The 23,342-nt window shown below is 45.0% G+C and overlaps 2 protein-coding genes across 2 annotated transcripts; both read left to right on the top strand.

The window, feature by feature from the left end:
• Positions 1-408: 408 nt before the first annotated feature.
• On the top strand, positions 409-1,974 carry LOC307056367 (lysine-specific demethylase 4D-like; the record flags this gene model as incomplete). The annotated part of the gene is made up of 1 exon (XM_079709102.1): positions 409-1,974. The coding sequence occupies one exon, from the start codon at positions 409-411 to the stop codon at positions 1,972-1,974; it is 1,566 nt and encodes a 521-aa protein (XP_079565228.1).
• Positions 1,975-15,897: 13,923 nt separating this feature from the next.
• Positions 15,898-16,803, top strand: LOC307055597 (lysine-specific demethylase 4D-like; the record flags this gene model as incomplete). Its single annotated transcript, XM_079707813.1, has 1 exon — positions 15,898-16,803. The coding sequence occupies one exon, from the start codon at positions 15,898-15,900 to the stop codon at positions 16,801-16,803; it is 906 nt and encodes a 301-aa protein (XP_079563939.1).
• Between the last annotated feature and the right edge of the window lie 6,539 nt (positions 16,804-23,342).

Here is a 23,342-nt window from a genome sequence, read left to right on the forward strand (position 1 = left end):
GTTTTATTTGTAGTTCCCTAGTAACTATTTGCAAACATTAGTTTTCAACCTGTCTCTATTGTAGTTTTTTTTTAGGTTTTGTTTTCAATACTGCCCTGAAGACACTACATTTGGGATACCCAACCAGAGCTGGATGATTCACTAGACCTCAAGAGGCCAGAGCCAAGTGTCAACCAAGGACATCACAGACTTGCAGGCTCAGCCAGCATCAGTCCTGAGCAAGGCTTCTGCCCAGCGTGGAGTCCCCTGCAGAATCAGCAAGCCTAAGAAATATTATCAACTCATTGCATTGAAGTCTACTGGGGGTTCCTGCTGATATACTCCAACCCATTTTTGAAAAAGCAGTGTTTTCCAGCATCCTCACCTATCCAGAACATAAATAAAACCTTGGGAGTTTCTTGCTTATTAATGAAAGCTATGAAGTCTAAGTCCAACTGGGCCAAGAACCCAAGTTGTAGCATAATGGTATTTCATCCAACCAAAGAAGAGTTTAATGATTTCGAGAACTACATTGCTTATATGGAATCCCAAGGTGCACACCGAGCAGGCGTGGCTAAGATAATTCCACCCAAGGACTGGAAGGCCAGAGACACCTATGATGATATCGATGACATCTTAATAGCCGCTCCCCTCCAGCAGGTGACTTCTGGGCAGGCAGGTGTGTTTACTCAGCACCACAAAAAGAAGAAAGCCATGACCGTGAGCGAGTATCGCCGCTTAACAAACAGTGAAAAACACCAGACTCCATTCTACACTGATTTTGAGGATCTGGAGCGAAAATATTGGAAAACACGCCCCTATGGTTCACCAGTATATGGTGCGGACGTCAGTGGCTCCTTATTCGATCAAAACAGGAAGCAGTGGAACCTTGGCCACCTGGGAACCATTCAGGACCTGCTGGAACAGGAGTGTGGAGTGGTCATCGAAGGCGTCAACACCCCCTACCTGTACTTCGGCATGTGGAAGACCGCCTTCGCCTGGCACACAGAGGACATGGATCTTTACAGCATCAACTACCTGCACTTCGGGGAGCCCAAGACCTGGTACGCGGTGCCCCCGGAGCACGGCCGGCGCCTGGAACGCCTGGCCAGGGAGCTTTTCCCGGGCAGCTCGCGGGGCTGTGAGGCCTTCCTGCGGCACAAGGTGGCTCTCATCTCGCCCACGGTCCTCAAGGACAACGGCATCCCCTTCGGTCGGGTCACTCAGGAGTCTGGAGAGTTCATAGTGACGTTTCCCTACGGCTACCACTCTGGCTTCAACCATGGCTTCAACTGCGCGGAAGCCATCAATTTCGCCACCCCGCGCTGGATCGATTATGGCAAAGTGGCCTCGCAGTGCAGCTGCGGGGAGGCCCGGGTCGCCTTCTCCATGGACCCCTTCGTGCGCATCCTGCAACCGGAGCGCTACGAGCTGTGGAAACGCGGGCAGGACCGGACCGTGCTGGACCACACGCAGCCCACGGAGCCCAGCAGCCAGGGCCTGAACGCCTGGAGGGAGGTCCGTGCGGCCTGGGGAGCCGCTCTGGGCCCCAGGCACCACCAGCCCCGCCGTGCTCCGCGCCCCCGTGGGCCTGTAGCCGCGGACGGTGGGACCCGCCACCGAGTCCCTGTGCATGCTGTGTCCCGGCACCCCTCGCCGGCCCGGGGTTCTTGCTCGGCAGCCCAGTTCGAGGCTGCGGCCACCTGCACCTCTGGGGAGCCCGGCCCGACCCAGCCGCCGACCCCAGGTCCATCCGCCCCGGATCGCCACCCAGCTGGAAGACGTGGCCCTCGTCGTCGTCCTTGGGAACAGGGGACTCAGGAGCCAACTGCTCCCCCCAGGGCTAAGAGGAGGCTTTCCTTAGACATAGCTCAGGACCCAGAGGCTCAGCCCCTTCCTGTGGATGCACCCTCACCACGCAACGCTGACGCGCTCAGCCCTGGGCTCCAGCATCCCGCCAAGGCTTCTGGGTGTGGTTGTGGCCCTGTCCCCTAAGCCCAGGGGATGCCTTTCTACCCCATCCTGTGGGCCAGCTCTGGATGCTGCTGAACTTCTAAAGAATCCTGGGCGTTGATTAGCCTCCAGTCTCTCTCCTTTCCTCCTTCCGCCAAACTAGAGGTGGTCGTTTTTCCTGCACTTTTCTTCATAATTATATCAAAACATTTCAAGCAAAACTTATTTTTCTGAGCTTGTTGCCTTGTGTGATGTTGGAGAGTGAGTTTGGGGTTGATGGTTGGGTTCCAGCTGGCTGGCTGGGTTGGGGGATTTGGTTTGCAGCCCTCTCTGAAGGATGACTTGGTGGAAATCACCTGGCACTTGGCAGCTCCAAGTTGCTAGGAGTGATGAGCAAACATAGGGCAAAAAGTGCCAGCATGTGAAAAATCTCCTCTCCAAGTCTCCACTGCCTTCTCAATGCTGTATGTGTATTTCACATGGTTAAGTCATTGATACATCCCAATAAACAAATCCACAAATAAAGGAACAAGACAATTTCAAGTGGGCATATGTTCTGTGAAAAGATTAAAGGGGATGGGGTGATAGGGCAGAATGGGCAGTGTGGTTCCGGTGGTCAGGGAATACTTCATAGAGCAGGAGACCTTTCTGAGTCCCAGATGACAAGAAGAAAGGTCCAGAGCTGATTTCCACTTGGATGAAACCACAAGTGTAACAGCCCTAACATAGAGCTTGGTGTTTTTGTGTGGATAGAGAGGAAGCTCATTTGTATCTGGAGCTAGAGAAGGGAGAGGCAGGATCTTGTAGCTCATGTTAAATATTTGAGTTTTTTTCAACTTGAAATGAGAAGGCATTGGAAGTTTAAGAGAGCACTTGACATGATATAATTTGCATGTGTAACTAATCACCTTAATTGTTCTGTGGACCCCTTGGGGGCAGGAGAAGTAGTTAGAACATCTAAGTAATACAGGTGAGAATCCATGGTTACTGACTTAGGCCATAGTGTTGAGAATGCACAGAAGTGGCCAAACTCAGAATAAATTTTGGAAATTGAAAATGATAGTTTGGATGCAGAAGGAAACATTTCAGAGAATCAAACCACATCTCTCTTCCCTCCAGCTCTCGCCTACAGAATTTCAATAAGATTCTGGAACTTGAAGCACCATGTAAAACTACAGGCAGGAGCGATGAAAAAGTAAGGCTTCTTTGAAGTTCTGATTGAGGAGTAGCAAAAGCCCATGTGTCCGCCCTATCAACATGCAGCTAGGCAACTCTGTGGTCGTATATTCTGTGGAAAACTGAAGCTGAGAGACTGAACTCAGGATCCTCAGTGGAGGATGGCAGTGAGATGCTTGGCTGAATAGATGATTAAGCCCTGTATTGAGATGGTGGAACCACATGATGGAAGCAGACTGGAATTACTGGGAAGGCAGCAGCCCTGGAGAGCAACTGGACCATAGTAGATCTCATATGAGCAAGGAGTAAACTTTCATGTGATAAGTAACTGAGATCTTGAGGGCTTTTGGTCCTTTAGTTTAGGTCAGTTGTGGATACGGCAGTGCAGAGAAATATGGGAACTCTGAGAAACCTCTATGAAAACAGTAACCTGGCTCATATAGCTATTTTAAATTTTAGAAACTGAAATTTTCCTTGTTACATTTCAGGGATATCACAATCTGTTCCTGGCAGATACATGCTCCAAATAGCCTAGGAGAACAAAATTGGGGGTTTTGAAGGAAAAGAAACACAAATAAATTTCAGAAAATATTTCTTCCACTACACTCCTTATGTTTTCACTTCACTTTTATACTTGAAACAAAATTTCCTTTGCCCAATATAGAGAAGCAATGTTAAAAATACAGTTTAGTTTTACCAGTACACTGGTTCCTAAATTAGTCTCCTTGACCTAAGTAGGCATTTCTCAAAAGAAGATATACAAATGGCCAACGGGCACATGAAAAGATGCTCCACATCGTTAATTATTAGAGAAATGCAAATCAAAACCACACAGGGGTATCACCTCACACCTGTCAGAATGGCCATCATCAAAATGTCTACAAATAATAAATGCCGGAGAGGGTGTGGATGAAAGGGAACCCTCTTACACTTTCGGTGGGAATGCAAATTGGTTCAGCCACTATGGAAAACTGTATGGAGGCTGCTTAAAAAAACTAAAAATAGAGACACCATATGATCCAACAATCCCATCCCTAGGCGTATATCCGGAAAAGACGAAAACTCTAATTCGGAAAAATACATGCACACCAGTGTTCATAGCAGCCTTATTTACAATAGTCAAGACATGGAAACAAACCAAGTGCCCCTCAACAGATGATTGGTTTAAGAAGAAGTGGTACATACGTACCATGGAATATTACTCAGCCAAAAAAAAAATGAAATATTGCCACTTGCAGCAGCATAGATGGACCTAGAGAATATCATACAAAGTGAAGTAAGACAGAAAAAGACAAATATATCACTTACATGTGTAATCTCAGAAACAATACAAGTGACTCTATATACAAAACAGAAACAGACACACAGACATAGAAAACAAACTTGTGGTTAGCTAAGGGGAAAGGGAGCAGGGGAGGGATAAATTAGGGGTATGGTATTAACAGACACACACTACTGTACAGAAAACAGATAAGCCACAAGGATTTGCAAAACAAAACAAAACAAAACAAAAAAACACAAGGATTTGCAATATACCACAGGGAACTTTATTCATTATCTTGTAATAAACTATTGTGAAAAATAATCTGAAAAAATATGTATATAACAGTCACTTTTCTGTACACCGGCAATGAACACAATATTGCAAATCAAGTATACTTCCGTTAAAAAACAAATTAGTCTTCTTGAAAGGATCAGGAGCTAGGCGTGGTAATGAAGGGGGTTCATCAAGCAATTCTACTGAAAATTCTATTTTATTTCAAGTCAACCGGCACACTCAGTTTGGATACTCACAATCTGGACCACTCTTTTCAGGAAAAGATGCCCAAATCCAGCTGTTCTTCCATGTCCAGTAAGTTTTTGCTATACTTAATCTTGGAAAAGCAAGGGACACTGACAATGACAATTACATAGAGGCAAGGATAGAGCCACCTTTGTTCTCACTGCCACGATCTCTCCTAGGCCCCTCTCCACTTCTGAAAAATAACAATCACGAGTCGAGTGTATATTCCTCAAGTTTGTAGACAAAAGGCTACGAAACCGAAAGTAGTATGTCGTGTTGGTTTAACAACTTACCCCCACCATCACCTTTTAGAAAAGTCAATATTACAGTTACAAGATCTAAATATTTTCCTATCTATAGTTCCTAGTCAGTTCAACAAAGTGAACTAGATATCTGTAATTTATTTTATTTTATTCACTCTGCTGATGATGGACAATAGGGTCATTTCCAAATCTTTGTTATTTCAAACAATGCTTTAGAGAACAGCTTTGTATAGAGGATTACTGGGCTGTATTTATGTTGACTTTTAACTTTCTAGGAAAAGTCAGCTTGCCCTCCAATTTCCACCTCTATTGGAAGTGTGTGTGGGGGGTTCTGGTTTCTCCATATCTTGACCCACTTTTTTTTATTTTCAGACTTAATCAAAATGGGCAGAGAATAGCTTCTCTGATTGCTAGGGATCCTGCACATCTTCTTGTATTTATTGACCATTTGGATTTCCTTTTCTCTCAGTTACCTATTCTAAGCTCTGCCTACTTTTTTTGGTTTGACTATTTTTTGTTGTTGTTGTATAGAAGTTATGTGATATTCAGAATACTAATTCATTGTCTATTTCATGTGTGGTGACAAACTTCTCCTAGACTGTAATTTCTTTTAATTTTTTACGTCATTGTATTAGTCAGGGTTCTTCACAGTAATAGAATCGATAGGAGATATATGTATAGCTCTTAGTAGGGGAACTCATTCATTTGGTTATGGAGGCTGAGGAATCCCACGATCTGTCAGATGGGCCGTCTGCAAGATGGAGAACAGGGAATATGCTTGGGTCTGGGTTCGAAAGCCTGGGAACCAGGAGTGCCCATGTCAGATGTCCCAAAGCAAGAGAAGACGGATGCGTCTGCTCAAGCAGAGAGTAAATTCACCCTTACTCTGCTCTTTTGTTGCATTTGGGCTCTCAGTGGTTTGGGTGATCCCAGCTGCAGTGGTGAAGGAAATCATTACTCAGTCTACTGATGCAAGTGCTAATCTCTTCCCGGAACAGCCATGCAGAACACACAGAAGTAATGCTTTCCCAGCTATCTGGGCATCTCTTAGCCCAGTCTACCCGTGAAATTAACCATCACAGTCATTACTTTGGAATCATTTAAATATATCAGACATTCCCATCATGGTGCTTTTGGTTCTCTAAGACATTGTTCCACCCTGAGTTCATAAAGACATTCTTCACTATTTTCTCTTAAAGTTCTGTGTTGTATCCGTCTGTAATGCACCTCAAATTTATTTATGTAAGTGGTATGCGGTCAAGCTCCAATTCTACCCCCCACAACAGTGCCAATGCCACTACCACATATTGAATAGCCCATCCTTGCCCATTGGTTTGCTACCCTACCTCCATCATAGGCAGACTCCCACATATCCATGTGTCTGTGTCTGGCCTCTCTATTCTGTACGTAGATATATTTGTGCACTGCAGCTCAAATATCACAGTTCGGTAGAGGAGAAGTCACCCCTCTTTGTTCTTCTTTTAAGGAATCATCTTGGAGATTCTTGCTTGAATACTTCCCTACTTACTAGATCTGTCACCTTGACCAAGTTTCTTAATATCTCCTTGATGCGCTTCCCTCATATGAGAAATAGGGTTCATAGGATTTCCCTTATAGGGTCACTATGAAGATAAGGCATAAATAAATTCTTCTATGCAGAGTGCATTGAACAGTGTCTGGCATTAGATAGTCATCATATATTCGCTTTTTGTTTTTTGGGGTTTTTTTGCGCCGAAGTGAGGGGGCCCGGGGCCATCCTAAGGGCCCGGAATGCAAGTCGGCCGCCAGGGCACGACACGGGGTCTCACCGCCAGAGGCCTCCAGAGCAGGGGCGGTCCCATGTCACCAAAGACGCAGAGTGGCCTCCTCGGCCGCCCCTCAGGGGGCCCCTCGCGGGGCTCGGGAGCACCACCGCCAAACACCCACGGGCCGCGGGCGGCCCGCGACAACACTCTCCAGCGGGCACACTGGCCGCCCCGCGGGCCCCACACACACCTCCGCCGGGCCCGACTCCCCCGCCTCGGGAACCGTGAGCACTCCACCCGAGGACGCCGCCGGCCGAGGCGGCCGGGGGGGCGACACCCTCACGTGGGCGAAGCCGTTTCGGTCCCAGACGGGTAAGGGGGCGCGGAGGGGTGGGGGCGGGTGAGGGCCGGCGACGACGGGGAGGTGGCGGCACGCACACACGGCGAGGGCCGCGGGGCAGGGGCGCGGGGCGCTGCCCAGGGAGAGGAAGGGCCGAGACACCACCGGGCCACCAGGAAAACAAACGCGGGGTCCACCGCCACACACACGAGGGCGGTCCCACGACGCCTGAGATGCCGGCCGGCCCCAGCCACCCTGGGGCCTCCCACGACCCGGCCCCGCCGTCAGGGCCCGCGTGCGACGGTCCCCCCGCGTGGCACGGACGGACCCGTCCACCCAATCTCAACCCCACCGTCCTCGCCAGATCCGCCTTCAACTAAGTCCGACCCACGGGTCTCGCGCCCCAGGGAAACGCTCCCGAGCGAGGCGACCCCCACCGTGCCCACACACCGCCACCGGCTGCGACTCGCGGTGGGGGCAGGCGCGACGGGCTTCTCGTGGCTGCGGGACTGGGGAGTCGGGACCTCCAGGCGTCCCCGCCCCTTAGGCTCGCCACCAGGGTCGCCGCACGCGCACGCGCACGCACACTCGCACGCGCGGCCCCGCGCCGTGCGCCGGACGCCGGCCTGGCGGGACCTTTCCCCGCCTCAGAGCGGGGAGCAGCGGGCCGCGGTAGGCAAAGAGCGTCGCTCGGCCCCCACCGCGGGACCGGCGCAAGCCCTCCCGCGAAGGCGAGGGGCTCTGCTCACGTGCTCTGGCAGTCGCCACCGTGGCCACTGCACGCTTGGCAGGGACAGCGTCTGGGGGCTCCGGTACCCCAAGGCTCCCTCTCGGATCGCTAGAGAAGGCTTTCTCACCGACGGTGCGTCATCCCTCACCCATCGTCTCTCCCCTTTGGGCCCACGGAGGCGCTCCACGAGCCGCCAAGTCCACGACTGGGCGGGGGGTGGGCGGGGGGTCTGCGGTATGGGTAAGCACACGGCCCACGGGAGCGTTCGCGGCCACAGCCGGGGCACAACGTCTGCCGCCCCCAGGCTCGTCCATCGGGCTACGGAAGGAGGGAACACGCCCGAGAAGCGCGACAGACGCCCTTCTCATAGGCCCCGGCCCAACACGATCGCACCCACGCCCGGGTGGGCGGCACACGTGGCGTTCGCCTGGCCACAGTTAGTCCCCCCAACAGCACACCGTGGGAGGACGACGGCGACGAGGAGGCACCTGTTCCCCACCGAGGGAGAGAAACAGAGGCACGCCTCCCTTTACCGTCTCCACCCCCCCAAGAGAGCCACTCACGGGACACACCACCGCGGCGGGGACCCGAGGGGCACGCTGGGAAAAGGGAACGACACCACCGCTCGGCCTCGGGCACCTGAGGGACGACCTGGAGCGCTCCAGGGGCACCACACAGGACCAAGCAAGGTAGGCTCACGAGCCGGCAGGGTCGCGCAGCACAGCGGCGGGACGGCCCCCCACCAACGCGGGGAGGACCGCTCGCGAGGCACAGGCCAAGGAGGCGAAGCAAGAGTGTCTGCTGCGTCCCAGGACCACGGCCCCGCCCACGCCGTGAGGCAGGGGGCGGGCGACCGAGGGTCAGGGCCGGAGACCACCACCCCTGCCTTCCACACACCCCTCGACAGGCCGGGAGGGCGTGATAAGAGAGGCGAGCGGCCCGCGGACAGAACGAGAAGACTGGTCCCATTCGCCAAGAGTGTCCGTCCCTCCAGGCGGTCACAAAGCACCGATCTGATCTCCCTGTGCTCTGCAGCTGACCGCCTGGAGGGGTGGGATGGGGAGGGTGGGAGGGAGGGAGATGCATGAGGGAAGGGATGTGGGAACAGATGTATATGTATGACTGATTCACTTTGTTATAAAGCAGAAACTAATAAAAATAAATAAAAAAAAAAAAAAAAAAAAAAAGAATGTCCGTCCCTAGTCTGGCACGACTTAGGCCCAGCCCAGGAGAGCGCGACATCACCACATGGATCAGTCAATATTAGCTATTTTTAATAATATTTGTTCTGTTAGAGGTACAGAGAAACTTCTGTTGATCAAAAGAAATGAAAAAGAGAGTGAAAAGAGAAATCAAGGAGTGAGAACAGATACCGTGTTACTCATACCCAGTAAAGAACTAATAAGCAGAACATATAACTACTACCAAGACAGACAACCCAGCAGAAAATTGGACAAAATACTTGATGAGGCACTTCCTGAAGGAGCACCTCCAATCAGCCAATAATCATCAGAAAAATTGGTTCACCCCTATTAGTAACCAAGTAAATGCAAATTATGAGGTACCCCTATGCCCTCAGCTGATGGGCTAAAACTGAAAAGGCAGAAAATCACCAAAGGTTTGCAAAAATGAAGGGTGATGAGCACCCTTACATGCAGCTAGTGCGTAAACTGGTAAAATGTGTTTAAAAAATTTGGCAAGTTTAAGTTTACATATTCTATGGCCAGTTTACACGTCAGAGACTTTTCAGAGCAACGCTGTTTGTAAGAGGCCCAAAGTGGTAGCAACCCACAGCCCCATCAACAGTAGAAAGTTTATATGGTTGAATACTTTACAGCACTGAAACAGAAAAGTCCAGCTGCATGCAACGGCGTAAGTGATGAAAAACTACACCCAAAATACACTAAAGGACATCAATACAATTGTGTTTCTTCAAGGTTATATAAAGTTTTCAAAAATGGACAGAGTTTTAATTTTATACCGTTTACCAAAATTACTATGTGAATAGTTAGGATAAGGTCAGTCCAGGAGGCAGAAGGGGCTGTAATCTGGGAAAAAGAGCACAAGTCAGGCAGCCAGGTGCCTGGCAATGTTGCATTTCTTGACCTGGGTAGTGGTTCCACTTCTGCCACTCTATAGTTATTTGTTGAAGTGTACATATATGCTTTATAGATTTCTATGAACACTTTATATTTCATAATTTAAAATATTTCTTAAAGTGCTCTAAAAGATTATGTCACATAGTGGTTCATAGAATCATTTGGTTTATAATGTGCTGTATTGTAGACTGTTTCCCAAACTCAGATTGTTTCAAGTTTTTTTCATTCTAATATGGTTTATTGATGCCTTCTCCTGTTTATTTTTTACAATATTATATTTAGTAATACCTAAATTTTTGAGCAGTTTTAGATTTACAAAACATTGAGCACGTGGATCAGGGTGCATTGACCCGACCCCACTCCCATGTCCCCCTATTAGTAACATCTTAATTCCCATGGTATATTGATTACAATTAACAAACCAATGTCAATATGTTATTGTCTACTAAAGGCTATCATTGGTTCAGATTTCCTCACCTTTTACCCAACGTCCTTTTTCTGTTCCAAGATCTCATCTAAAATATCAAATTGCATTTAGTTTTCATGTCTCCTTAGGTTTCTCTTGGCTGTAACAGATTCTCAGAATTTCCTTGTTTCTGACCAAAATTTTGCATGGAAACCTGACAGTCTGGGGGAATAGTGGTCAGGTATATTGTAGGATGCCCCTCTATTGGAATTTCATGCTTTTCTTACGATTATCTTGGCTTTCTCTGGTTTTTTTGGAGGAAGATTACGGAGGGAATTTTGTCACATTTTAATCACATCATATCAAGGACATATACTATCAAAGTAATTTATGGCTTTGTTTTTTCTTTGGCCACGCCTCGCAGTTTGTGGGATCTTAGTTCCCTGGCCAGGGATCGAACCTTGGCCCTAGGCAGTGAAAGCGTGGAGTGCTCACCACTGGACTGCCAGGGAATTCCCAGTTTATGACTCTTGATGCTGACCTGGTTAAAATGGTATTTGGCAGGGTCCACCTCTATGAAATGACTACCCCTCCCCGAGTCCCATCACCACTTGCCACTTGGCACCAGCTTCTCACACGCAGGGAGCACTCTCTTCCTGTAGCAGGGAGTACTCTATAATCTATTAACCAGTTCTTTCTTTATTTTATTTTGTAAGTAACAGACTTCTATTTTATTAATCATTTACATTTTTGTATATGGTTGTTTTCCCTTTTGTTTTTTGAATTGTCTTATCATCTTTATCTTTTTTTTCTTTCAAATAATTCTGAGGTGTTTTGGTTTCGTTTTTACTAACTACTTGCATACAAGATAAAAATCAATAGATTTTTAGCTATTATATGGATATTGTTGTAGATGTTATGTGGATATTCATTTTTCAATAAATATGGTGGTGTTCCCTTTTTTCATTATTGACTTTCAATTTTATTTCGTGATTGAAATAAAAGTTTGATCAAGATGGTACTCAATACGTTGATTCTGTGGAATGTTTATTGAGATTTATTATGTGGTCTTAACAGCGGTAAATTTTTGTAAATATATGTGTTGAAAAGCATTTTGCTCTGTGGTTGCTGCAGGAAATATAATCAAAGTTGTTAACTTTATTGTTTAAACTTTTATAGCATTATTAATTTTCTTCTCTCCTCATGTATCAGTTTCTGGAAGAACGGTGTTTGAAAGAAAAAACCTCACACCATAATTGCAAATATGTCAGTTTTACCTTATAATTCTCAGTCTTTGTGTTCTATGTCTCAGTGCTATGTGTCTAGGTGCGTAAAGTGCATGATTGTAATCTTTCCCACGAGTTTTTCTTTTTCATAACTATAAGCTGCCCTTCTTTTACCTTATAAATACATTGGATATTAATTGCTGCCAGACCAGGTTTCTTTTGTTTCATATTTGCTTGGTTTGACTTTTCCACTCCTTTTATTTTCAACCTGTTAGTTCGCTGTAAGATTGGTTTAAAAAATCAAAAGGGCACAGACAAAGTGGGCTCACCAACCAGAGCAATTACCATTGATTGGTGCTGATCAAATTATACCTTTGCCCAGGTAGAAAGCCAGAGCCATCAGGACATGGGTCTGCATTTGGAGGCCAGCTGCCCAGCGAATACTCTCTCTCTCTGGGTCCTTGAATATCTCCAACTGGAATCAGGATTTTGTTGGTAGAAGGTAGGTCACTTTATTTCTGTAATTTGTGCTTATGAGCAAAAGAGTTATCTTCCTACCAGAAGTTTTAAAAAATGACACTATTTATGCATATATATAGAGAGAGCGAGAGAGAGGGTACTATACATTGGGATATCCTTTCCTTGAGTTTTTATTTTTAAACTATTTTCCAACTTGTGAAGTTAGGTTTTTTCTTAATATTTTCTTGGTAAAAGCCACAAAGATTTTCAGGAAAAAGCACCTCATTTAGTGAACTGCAATCTACTGGGAATGGGAGGGTTTCTAGAACTGGGTAAGGAGTGTGTCAATTGGAAGGGAGTTGAAAAATATGTGGGATCAAATTAGAGATTTTGATTGGATATGAGGGTATTAGATTTGGGGTGTTACTGATTGAAATTGAAATTGGTGTGGGACATATATAGCCGGACTTTGAGCACAGCCTGTTTCATTCAGAGGCTGAATCCTTCAAGGAAACCATTTTCTGGGTCTTGTGTATCATCATTTGGAATTAAGATTTTAGACTGGCAGAAGGCAAGCACTTTTTTGGCCTTTTTTTTTTCCTTTAAAGCATAAAGATGAAAAGGATGACATTTTATACCAGAAAGCAACTTTTCTTCCCTGGTAAAATTCACATATATTTATCCCTTTAAAGTACAAGCATTGCATGCATATCATTTTTAGATTTCTTCATTGGGGCCATGTATTTCTGTTATTAAAGGAATTAAAACCTGTTTACTCTTTCACTTTATAAGTGATTGTTAACTGGTGTATGGGATCTATAGATTTTGTTTGCTAAGCAGTGTCTAGAAACTTGGTTGAATCCTATATTTCTTTTTTTTTTTCAAAGTCTTTATCGGAGTATAATTGCTTTAGAATGGTGTGTTAGTTTCTGCTTTATAACAAAGTGAATCAGTTATACATATACATATGTCCCCATGTCTATACCCTCTTGCAACTGCCTCCCTCCCACCCTCCCTATCCCACCCCTCTAGGTGGTCACAAAGCACTGAGCTGATCTCCCTGTGCTATGTGGCTGCTGCCCACTAGCTATCTGTTTTACATTTGGTAACGTATATATGTCCATGCCACTCTCTCACTTTGTCCCAGGTTACCCTTCCCCCTCCCATATCCTCAAGTCCATTCTCTAGTAGGTCTGCATCTTTATTCCGATCTTTCCCCTAGGTTCTTCATGACAATTCTTTTTTTTTTAGATTCCATATATATGTGTTAGCATACGGTATTTGTTTTTCTCTTTCTGACTTGCTTCACTCTATATGACAGACTCTACGTCCATCCACCTCACTACAAATAACTCAGTTTCATTCCTTTCTATGGCTGAGTAATATTCCATTGTATATAGGTGCCACACCTTCTTTATCCATTCATCCTGTTGATGGACACTTCGGTTGCTTCCATGTCCTGGCTATTGTAAATAGAGATGCAATGAACGTTTTTTCACATGACTCTTTTTGAATTATGGTTTTCTCAGGGTATATGCCCAGTAGTGGGATTGCTGGGTCGTATGGTAGTTCTGTATTTAGTTTTTGAAGGAACGTCCATACTGTTCTCCATAGTGGCTGTATGAATTTACATTCCCACCAACAGTGCAAGAGGGGTCCCTTTTCTCCACACCTTCTCCAGCATTTATTGTTTGTAGATTTTTTGATGATGGACATTCTGACCGGTGTGAGATGATATCTCAGTGTAGCTTTGATTTGCATTTCTCTAATGATAAACGATGTTGAGCATTCTTTCATGTGTCTGCTGGCAATCTGTATATCTTCTTTGGAGAAATGTCTATTTATGTCTTCTGCCCATTTTTGGACTGGGTTGTTTGTTTTTATAATGTTGAGCTGCATGAACTGCTTGTAAATTTTGGAGATTAATCCTTTGTCAGTTGCTTCATTTGCAAATATTTTCTCCCATTCTGAGTGAACCCTATATTTCTAATAATTTGTCTATCAATGCAGATTAATGATTAGATTTTAATTAGAATGTTTCAAGTATTTACACATTAAGGATAATGCTTGCTAAGGATGCGTATATTTGTGTTCTGTACTTTTATCCTGCTTTTGTTTACATAGGCACTCTTTCTATAATGGTAGATTTTAATCTGCGTCCCTGATTTTATTATAACGTGATATGCTTGTACTTTTCTCTCTTTTCTCTTATGCTCATGTTTTTACACTTTTAATGGTCTACAAATTGCATTTGGGTGTCAGTCATCATTTCTATTGGGTGTTATGTTTTCTTTTGCAATTGTTTCAGCTTATATCATTGTTTTCCTTTCCCTAATTTATCTTTTGGGTTAAGCCATCCAATTTTTGAGTTGAGTGCTTAACTCCTTTCTTTTCAAGCTTGCTTAATGTCCTTACTGTTCAGTTAGATATTCCTCTTTTTCTGTCTTATGAATTGTCCTAATTCTTTATTTTTAAATTTCAGCTTTATTGCTGTATAATTGACTTCTAAAATTGTAAAATATTCAGTCAACTATGTGGTGATTTGATATTCATTGTGAAAGGATTCCCCCCATCTAATTAATTAACAGATTTCCTTCATATATTTAATTTTTTTGGTAAGAACATTTAAATCCTACTCTTCTGGAAAATTTCAACTATACATCACATTGTTATCAACTATAATCACCATGGTTAACATTAGCTCCTGAGACTTTATTCACTGTGTACCCTTTTACCCTCCCTTCCCTGCCCTCCCCCACAACCACTTTTCTCCTCTGGTTCTGTAAGTTTTACTCTTTTTTTTTTTTAAGATTCCACATATAAGTGATACCATGCCATATTTGTCTTTCTGTGTCTTATTTTACTGGACATAATACCCTCCAAGACCATCCATATTGTTGCAAATGACAAAATTTCATTCTTTTTATGGCTGAGTAGTATTCCATTGTATCTATGTACCACATCTTCTGTATCCATTCAACCATCGCTGGACATGTTGGTTGTTTCCATATCTTATCCACTGTGAATGTGGGAGGGCAGATATCTCCTTGATATTCTGTTTTTATTTCCTTTAGCTATCTACCCAGAAGTGAGACCGCAGCATCATATGGTGGTTGTATTTAAAATTTTTCAGGAACCTCCATACTGTTTTCCATAGTATGCACCATAGCTGCACCAGTTTACATGCCTACCAGAAGAGTGTACTTTTTGCCCTTAAATTCAAACTTTGAAATTAAGATTGCTCTACAATTTTCTTTTACGTGATGTTAAATCAGTTTGTTTTGTCATCCACTTATTTTCAATATTTTGTACTTTCTTTAGGTTTGGCTTGGAAACTTCCATGAAGAGACTCTCTGCTCCAGTGAGGTGAGAAGTCACCCATGCACTCAAGCCTGGGAATCTGGAGAGGCCTCAGGCACTTATACCCCCAACAGAGGAAGCTCACAGAGCTGCAGGCTGAGGCAGGACTTGGCTCAGAGAGCCGTCTCCTCTGGGAAATACTGGATTTCCTTTGGCTCCAAAATGCTGAAAGAGTGGAGTCCTTCGAGTGGATTGACAAGCCTGGAGAAGATACCACCTCGTTTGTTTAAAAGTTCAAGTCTGAGTTCCTCCCTCTCAGATATATCAAAACTTCTTGAAAAATAAAGAAAGTATAGGGAAGAGGTTACTCCCCAGCATTCTCAGGTATCCAAAGCATACCTAAGAGGCTTGGAGTCCATTGCTTATTCTATTGCCACCATGCAGTCTAAGCACTTTGGTAGCCAGAACCCAAGTTGTAACATTACGATCTTCCACCCAACCATGGAAGAATTTGAAGATATCAGCAAATATACTGTTTACATGGAGTCGCAAGGTGCACACCGAGCTGGCCTAGCCAAGGTAATTCCGCCGAAAGGATGGAAAACCAGACAGACGTACGATGATATCGATGACATCTTAATAGACACTCCCCTCCATCAGGTGACCACTGGGCAGGCAGGTGTGTTTACTCAGCACCGGAAAAAGAAGAAAGCCATGACCGAGAGCGAGTATCACTGCTTAAGAAACAGTGAAAAACACCAGACTCCATTCTACTCTGATTTTGAGGATCTGGAGCGAAAATATTGGAAAACACGCCCCTATGATTCACCAGTATATGGTGCGGACGTCAGTGGCTCCTTATTCCATAAAAACACGAAGCAGTTGAACCTTGGCCATCTGGGAACCATTCAGGACCTGCTGGAACAGGAGTGCGGAGTGGTCATCGAAGGCGTCAACACCCCCTACCTGTACTTCGGCATGTGGAAGACCGCCTTCGCCTGGCACACAGAGGACATGGACCTTTACAACATCAACTTCCTGCCCCTCGGGGAGCCTAAGACTTGGTACGCGGTGCCCCTGGAGCACGGCTGGCGCCTGGAACGCCTGGCCAGGGAGCTTTTCCCGGGCAGCTCGCGGGGCTGTGAGGCTTTCTTGCGACACAAGGTAGCTCTCATCTCGCCCACGGTCCTCAAGGACAATGGCATCCCCTTCGGTCGGGTCACTCAGGAGGCTGGAGAGTTCATGGTGACGTTTCCCTATGGCTACCACACTGGCTTCAACTGCGCGGAAGCCATCAATTTCGCCACCCAGCGCTGGATCGATTATGGCAAAGTGACCTGGTAATAGGGCTCTTCATGACCTTTGGAAAGATCTTCGTCAGAATAAGGAAGATTTCAGGTGAGCACCCTTAGGAGATTAAAAATGGGTGGTTGGGTGGGGACTCTAAAAGGGACCTATAATTACCAGCTGGGAAGGGAGTTGGAGGTTAGAATAGTAACATGAAGACCAGAGCTTTGTAAGGTACTGAAAATGTGTGTATGTGTGTGTGTTTGTGCGTGTGTGTGTGTGTGAGTGTTGCCTTCTGTTTTCCTGAAGCAATATGGAATGGAGACTTTGTTTTCTTGGAGCAGCAAGGAAATAGGAAGGTGGGAGACTTTATCTTCCTTTCCAGCCAGGCTTGGAGATGGAACAATAAGATGAGTGTGGTCATGAAGTGTTGAGGAAGATGGGCCGTGTCCCTGGCATGCACTGTAGAGAAGAAAGGAGACTTGGGGAGGTCTGCATTGTCACCAGACTGTGAGGCCACCTTCCCTGGCCCCTCTCCAGAGCTGCAGAAGCTTTCCTTCCTCATCATGGCAGAGAGGGTGACCCCCAGGGGAAGCTGACTCTGTCCATTATGAAGTTGTGTCCTTGGCATGGGAAATTCCAGAACGGCTATTACTCTGGAGAGTCATAACGATTCTCTGTTCAGTCCTCCTTCCCTATCACCTCCCCTGCAGCCTCTTATTTTTCTTTTAATGGTGAAGTAAGTAAATGTGATGCTGTTGATGTGGTTTTGTGTTGTCCCTCCAGCCACAAACTCAGTCCATTCATGGAGCCACTCTGTATGCGTATGTGCAAAGTTGAATGTGAAGCGTGATCTCTTTCGTAAAGCAAACTTTTCCGTAGTCACTGCTTTGACCTTTCCAGCAGTTACTTAGAGGGGAGAACTGGACTTAGAGTCAGCAGAAATGGCATTGAAACCTGTGCTTTGCTACGTTCTAGTCGTGGGACCTTTAGCAAAAAAATCATTGATTTTCTCTGAGCCAGAATTACAGTGCGAGAATTTTGTGAAGATACTGGGGATGTAAATGTGACAGGCATGTAAGAGGTGCTCAGTTAATTTGATGTGCATTCATACACTCTCCTGGCCTCTAGGGCCAGCCCAGTGCCTGGGACATCTGCTCGTATTCTTTCTCTGATGCTCAGTTCTACTGTTGTTTCCCTCCCCACACGCCCAGGCTTACACGTTACTTTTCTTTTGATTAATAGACTTTATTTTTGCAGAGTACTTCACAACAAAATTAAGTGGAAAATACAGAGGATCCCCACATACTGCTTCCCAGGCTCCTCCACCAACATCCACACCAGAAAGAAACATTTGTTAACAATCGAAGAACCTGCACTGACAACCTCATTATCACCCAGAGTCCATAGTTTAATTTATGGTCACTCTTGGTCTTGTACAGCCTATGGATTTGACCAATGTATAATGACATGTATCTATACTTATAATACCATACAGAATACTTTCATTGCCTAAAAATCCTCTGTGCTCTGCCTAATCATCCCCCCTCCCCCCGAAACAACTACTGATCATTTTACTGCTTCCATAGTTTTGTCTTTTCCAGATGACTTCTTTCACGTAGTAATGTGCCTTTAAGTTTCCTCCGCATTTAGTGGTTTTATAGCTCATTTCCTTCTATTGCTGAATAATATTCCATTGTATGATGTACCACCCTTTATTTGTCCACTCACGTGCTGAAGGACATCTTGGTTACTTGCAAATTTTTCTGCAATTATGAATAAAACTACTATAAATACTTGTATGCAGGTTTTGGTGTGGATGTATGTTTTCAGCTCATCTGAGTAAATACCAAAGGGTGTAATTGCTGTATTGTATGGTGAGACTATATTTAGTTTAGTAAGAAAGTGCCAATTATTTTTACCGGTAGAAAACTGATCTTTTTTTTTTTTTTGCTCATGATCTACCGCATGTTTGCACAAAAGGTCACACATACCCATTTGCAAATTTCACTCCTTGTCCTGTTCATCCTTGTTACAGTGTTACAAAGGCCAGGTAAAGATTTCACAATCAGCCAGGAGCCAGAGGACCCAGCATTTATTCAGACTCCTAAACCAACATGTTTAGTAGTCTTTCAAAAAATCAGGTTTCGATGGCTCTCCACTTGCCAGTTTCGGCAAAATGAGCTCTTAGCCACATTGCACCTCTGTTAGAGTTTGCACATAACAAGTTCAGATCGTGGCAAAAATGATTTGTGCTAAATAAATATTACCTATTATCATTATTACTTAGGACCCAAAGTTGCAAGATGGACATTAGAACCTGTACTTAAACATAACTTGTAGATGTTGGAGTTCGGGTCTTGGGACTCCTCTAAGATTTAAAAAAGCATCAGTTATGGATTTGTCTGACTAACTGGCCGCAATGAATTATTCATAGAGATTAACCATTACACCATTCAGTTTCCGTGTGTGTAAGGATTCCTTTCCAGATATTTAGAAATAACTTCACCATGATATTTATATCGTTAGATTGTGACCATATATGGGTCTTGAAGTTGCTTTTCCCCCCAATGCTTGTGTTACCTTTCATCACTTTAAATACGAAACCACAAACAGTTGGTAGGAATTGGCTACCGAGATAAGTGGAACGGACACTGATCTGAGTTGAACAGGTCCTGGTGAGGAACAGCCCTTACCCATCGCGCTCTGCTCACCAGCCTCTCAAACTGAAATGCCTCCCAAGCCCCTTGTCATTGACCTGCAGTGATTACACGGTAATAGTGAGACCCTTCTCACGGTTCCTCAGGAAGTGGTGGGTGTTAGGGGGATAAGCAATTTCAGGGAGGACACAGGAAGGGCAGAACTGAGCCCTGCTGGGCATGGCTAACATGTTAGAGGTGCCACTCTATGAAAATGGAACGTGTGTGCCAGGGTTTCTGGATTCTTCTAGGATCCTGGCATCCAGTATCCTCGTGCCCTAAATGTTCAGGCCCCTCTACGTAAAAAAGAGCTGCGTCCAGGCCTGTAGACCTCAGAGAGCATCTTTTCTTTGTCCCATCTCTCAGAGAACCTCTTCTCAAAAGCTTGACATGGTATCTATATATTTCAGGGCCCGTTCACTCACTGACTTATTCATTCATTCATTCAATCTGCACATGTTTGCTAAGCATTTATCGTGTACCAGGCACTGTTTTTGGAACTGGAGACACAACAGTGAAAAAGGCAAAGTTTCAGTTCTCCTGGAGCTTATATTCTCATTATAAAGAGAGACATAACAAGTCAAGCAGTTATAAAGGCTAGGGGAAAAAATAAAGCAGAGTAAGGGGTTAGAGAGGGACAGGACTGCTATGTCGGAGAGGGTGACCTCTTGGGAGTGTGGTCTTCGAATGTGTGCTCTGGACAAGGGAGTGAGAGCATCATTCTAGGCAGAGGGACAGCACATGCAAATACCTGCGGTGGGGGCACCCTTAAGGTGCTCACAGATTAGCACAGTGGCTGGAGAGCAGGCGAGAGGCGGTGGGAGCTGAGGCGGGGGGAAGGCATAAAATGTCCTAACTCAGTTAATGCAGACTCCTCCCACGGAGTTATTGGGGCCATTGGTGTTTTAGGTGAGCTGGGGATGGAGAAATTTGGGGGCCACAGAGTCTTTGAAAGCACGGATAATTCACAGCCATCCCTGGAAATGGCTCTATCGTTCCTACCAGATGCAAATCCTGAGAGTAGAAGGTCTGTATGTTCTCGTTTCCTGCTGTACCAGCTGACATGTCACGTTTCTGACTTGCGTTGCATTAGGTGGGACTTGAACAGACCCAGCAGATCACTGACGTTCACTAAGTTGACAACAGCCATTCCAGCTATGTATGAGCAACACCGAATCACTGCAGTCAGGATTTTGAAATTGTGCTGAGGCCCATATTCAAATAATGTGGAGGGCAGTGAAGGAAGCTCCTCAGGAGACTTCAGGAGAAATTCTCTGGAAAAACGGCTACCAGGTGAGAGATGAGGTGTGAGAGTTGAATGGGCTATAGATTTAGAATTTGAGTCTATGCATGGGCAATCCTGGCTCCAGAGACAGATAATTTTTAGGAAAGAGCTAGGATTAAGAATTTGCAAAGAAAGAGCTCAGGATCCATTCCCTGGGAATGTCAAGGGTCTATTGCATAAGTTTCTTTTTCCTGAGAAACTCCTTAGTAACCAGGTGACCTAACCTCAGCTCTCAGGTGGTATATCACCTTGACTGTACTTACACACAACCGTCTAGGACCCTGAGTACTTTATTAACCTATGGTTTAGCTCATGGATTGAACCAGATTGAAGCAGTTGATAATTATCTTTCTTGGCTTTCTCTGTTTAGTGAGGACTCAATGAATATTGTCGATTGAGTGAATGACTTGAAACCACCAATAGAAATGAAAAAAAGAGCTAGTATCATAAGAAACACCTAAAATAAATAAAGAATTGCTATTACAGCATAATTGCTTTCATGTTAATTGTCTATTAAAATAAGATATGCAGTTCTAAGCTGGGGGTTGAAATAACTTACAGAGCCAGAGAATAAACTCTGTTTCTCTTATTCCAATATGAGACCTTCGTTCATTGACTCAACAAATATTAAGCACCCTCACCGTGCCAGGCTAGTCCTACATGCTAAGGAAACATAGTATGACGTTCATGATCTGCTTGGAGACACACAGGCAATTAGGCAGTTTCACCACGCCACAGCTTCTTCCCAGCTACCATAAGCATAGCCAGGCTGTCCCCCAAACTGCTGGTTTTAGAGCCTCTGAAGAAAGGTGTCTTTAACTGGGAAGAGTCAGCCTCAAGTTCAGGGCCAAAATCTCTTGGGGCGCTCAGAGCTGTTTCAGTCTGTTCTTGGGCACATGGCAGCTCTCTTGTTCACTTTTCTGAATCGTACCTGACAAATGGGCACAGGTCACCTTTTTGGGAGAATGGTGGCTACTGCGGGCATTCCTTTCTTACCAGGTGTGCAGGGGGGTGGGACTTGCTTTGAATGCTCCCACTGGCTGCTTCACTCTAGGAAGTGAGTGTGGCTTACTGTCAAATCCCTCCCTTCCTCCACTCATGACATTGATATTCCTTGGCTCCTTTAGGGAGCTTGGTCATTTGAATTCCATTTCTTGTGTTCCATTCCATTTTCCCACTATGTCCCCCCTTCCTATGGACCGAATGTGTCCTCCTAAAATTCATATGTTGACACCTTAATTTCCAGTTAGGGATTTGCAGGTGGGGCCATTGGGAAGTAATTAGATCATGAGGGTGGAGCCCTCATGAATGAGGTGAATACCCTTCTAAAAAGAGAGGTGATTATTCTCTTCACCTTGTGAGGATGCAGCAAGAAGGTGGCTGTCTATAAACCAGGAAGAGAACCCTCACCAGGAACCTGACCATGCTGGCACCCTAGTCTTGGACTTCCTGCCTCCAGAACTGTGAAAAAAAAATGTTACTCAATTCCCCCAGTTTATGGCATCTTATGATAGCAGCCCAAATGGATAAAGACACCCCCGTAACTGCTTGTCTACAGTTTACACTGGCTACTCGAGGAGAAAGGTAAAAACAAGTAGGCTAGAGACAGGAAACGTGGTTACCATATTATGAGGGTCTACAATGTGCCAAGAACCCTGACTCCCGATTTGTATACATCGTGCACTTTTCTTTCCAAGAGCTCAGTCTGTAGAGTCGGGCAGGTGGAGATTGGAAGCCCAGCTCTGCCTTTTGCTAGGGTGACTGGCAAGTGACTCAGCACTCCGAGGCCCCTGCCCTGGGAGAGCCAGCGGAGCCCAGCACACACCCTGTGTCCAGAAACCAGGGCTGCACTCATAAAACCGTGTGACCTCGGCGGGCTGCTTCTGGACATGATAATAACAGAACTCACAACAATAGGATGGTTGTGAAGCTCAACTGACTTAATATAAGTAAGAGACTTAGAGTAGTAACCAGCTTGAGGAAAAACAAGCTATTGTTTCACATCTAGTTGAAGATTTTTTTTAAAAAAGTGTGATTTCAGCACAGTGTTCGAGGAGAAGCACACAACAAAGTCTAGCTATTGTTGAAGTTTTTATTATTACTTATTTTGTATTACTTTAATAATATTATTCATTACTATTATTACTTTCAGACTTAGAGGTGACAGACGTGGGGTTGTCCCTGCTAAAGTACTTGAAAGGAGAATGACAAAGGAAAAGACTATAGCTGCTTCTTCCTTTTTTTAAACTTTTTATTTTATAGTGGACTATAGGTGATCAACAATGTTGTGTTTCAGGTGCACAGAAAAGTGATTTAGTTACACATATACATGTATCTATTCTTTTTCAAGTTCTTTTCCCATTTAGGTTGCTAGGTAATATTGAGCAGAGTTCCCTGTGCTCTGCAGTAGGTCCTGGTTGGTTATCCATTTTAAATATAGCAGTGTGTACATGTTAATCCTAAACTCCCTAACTATCCATTCCCACATTCCCCCTGGTAACCGTAAGTTTGTTCTCTAAGTCTGTGAGTCTGTTTCTGTTTTGTAAATATGTTCATATGTATCATTTTTCTTTAGATTCCACATATAAGTGATATCATACAATACTTGTCTT

Source organism: Hyperoodon ampullatus, assembly GCF_949752795.1.
Source record: "Hyperoodon ampullatus genome assembly, chromosome: 7".
Taxonomy (NCBI): Eukaryota; Metazoa; Chordata; class Mammalia; order Artiodactyla; family Ziphiidae; genus Hyperoodon; species Hyperoodon ampullatus.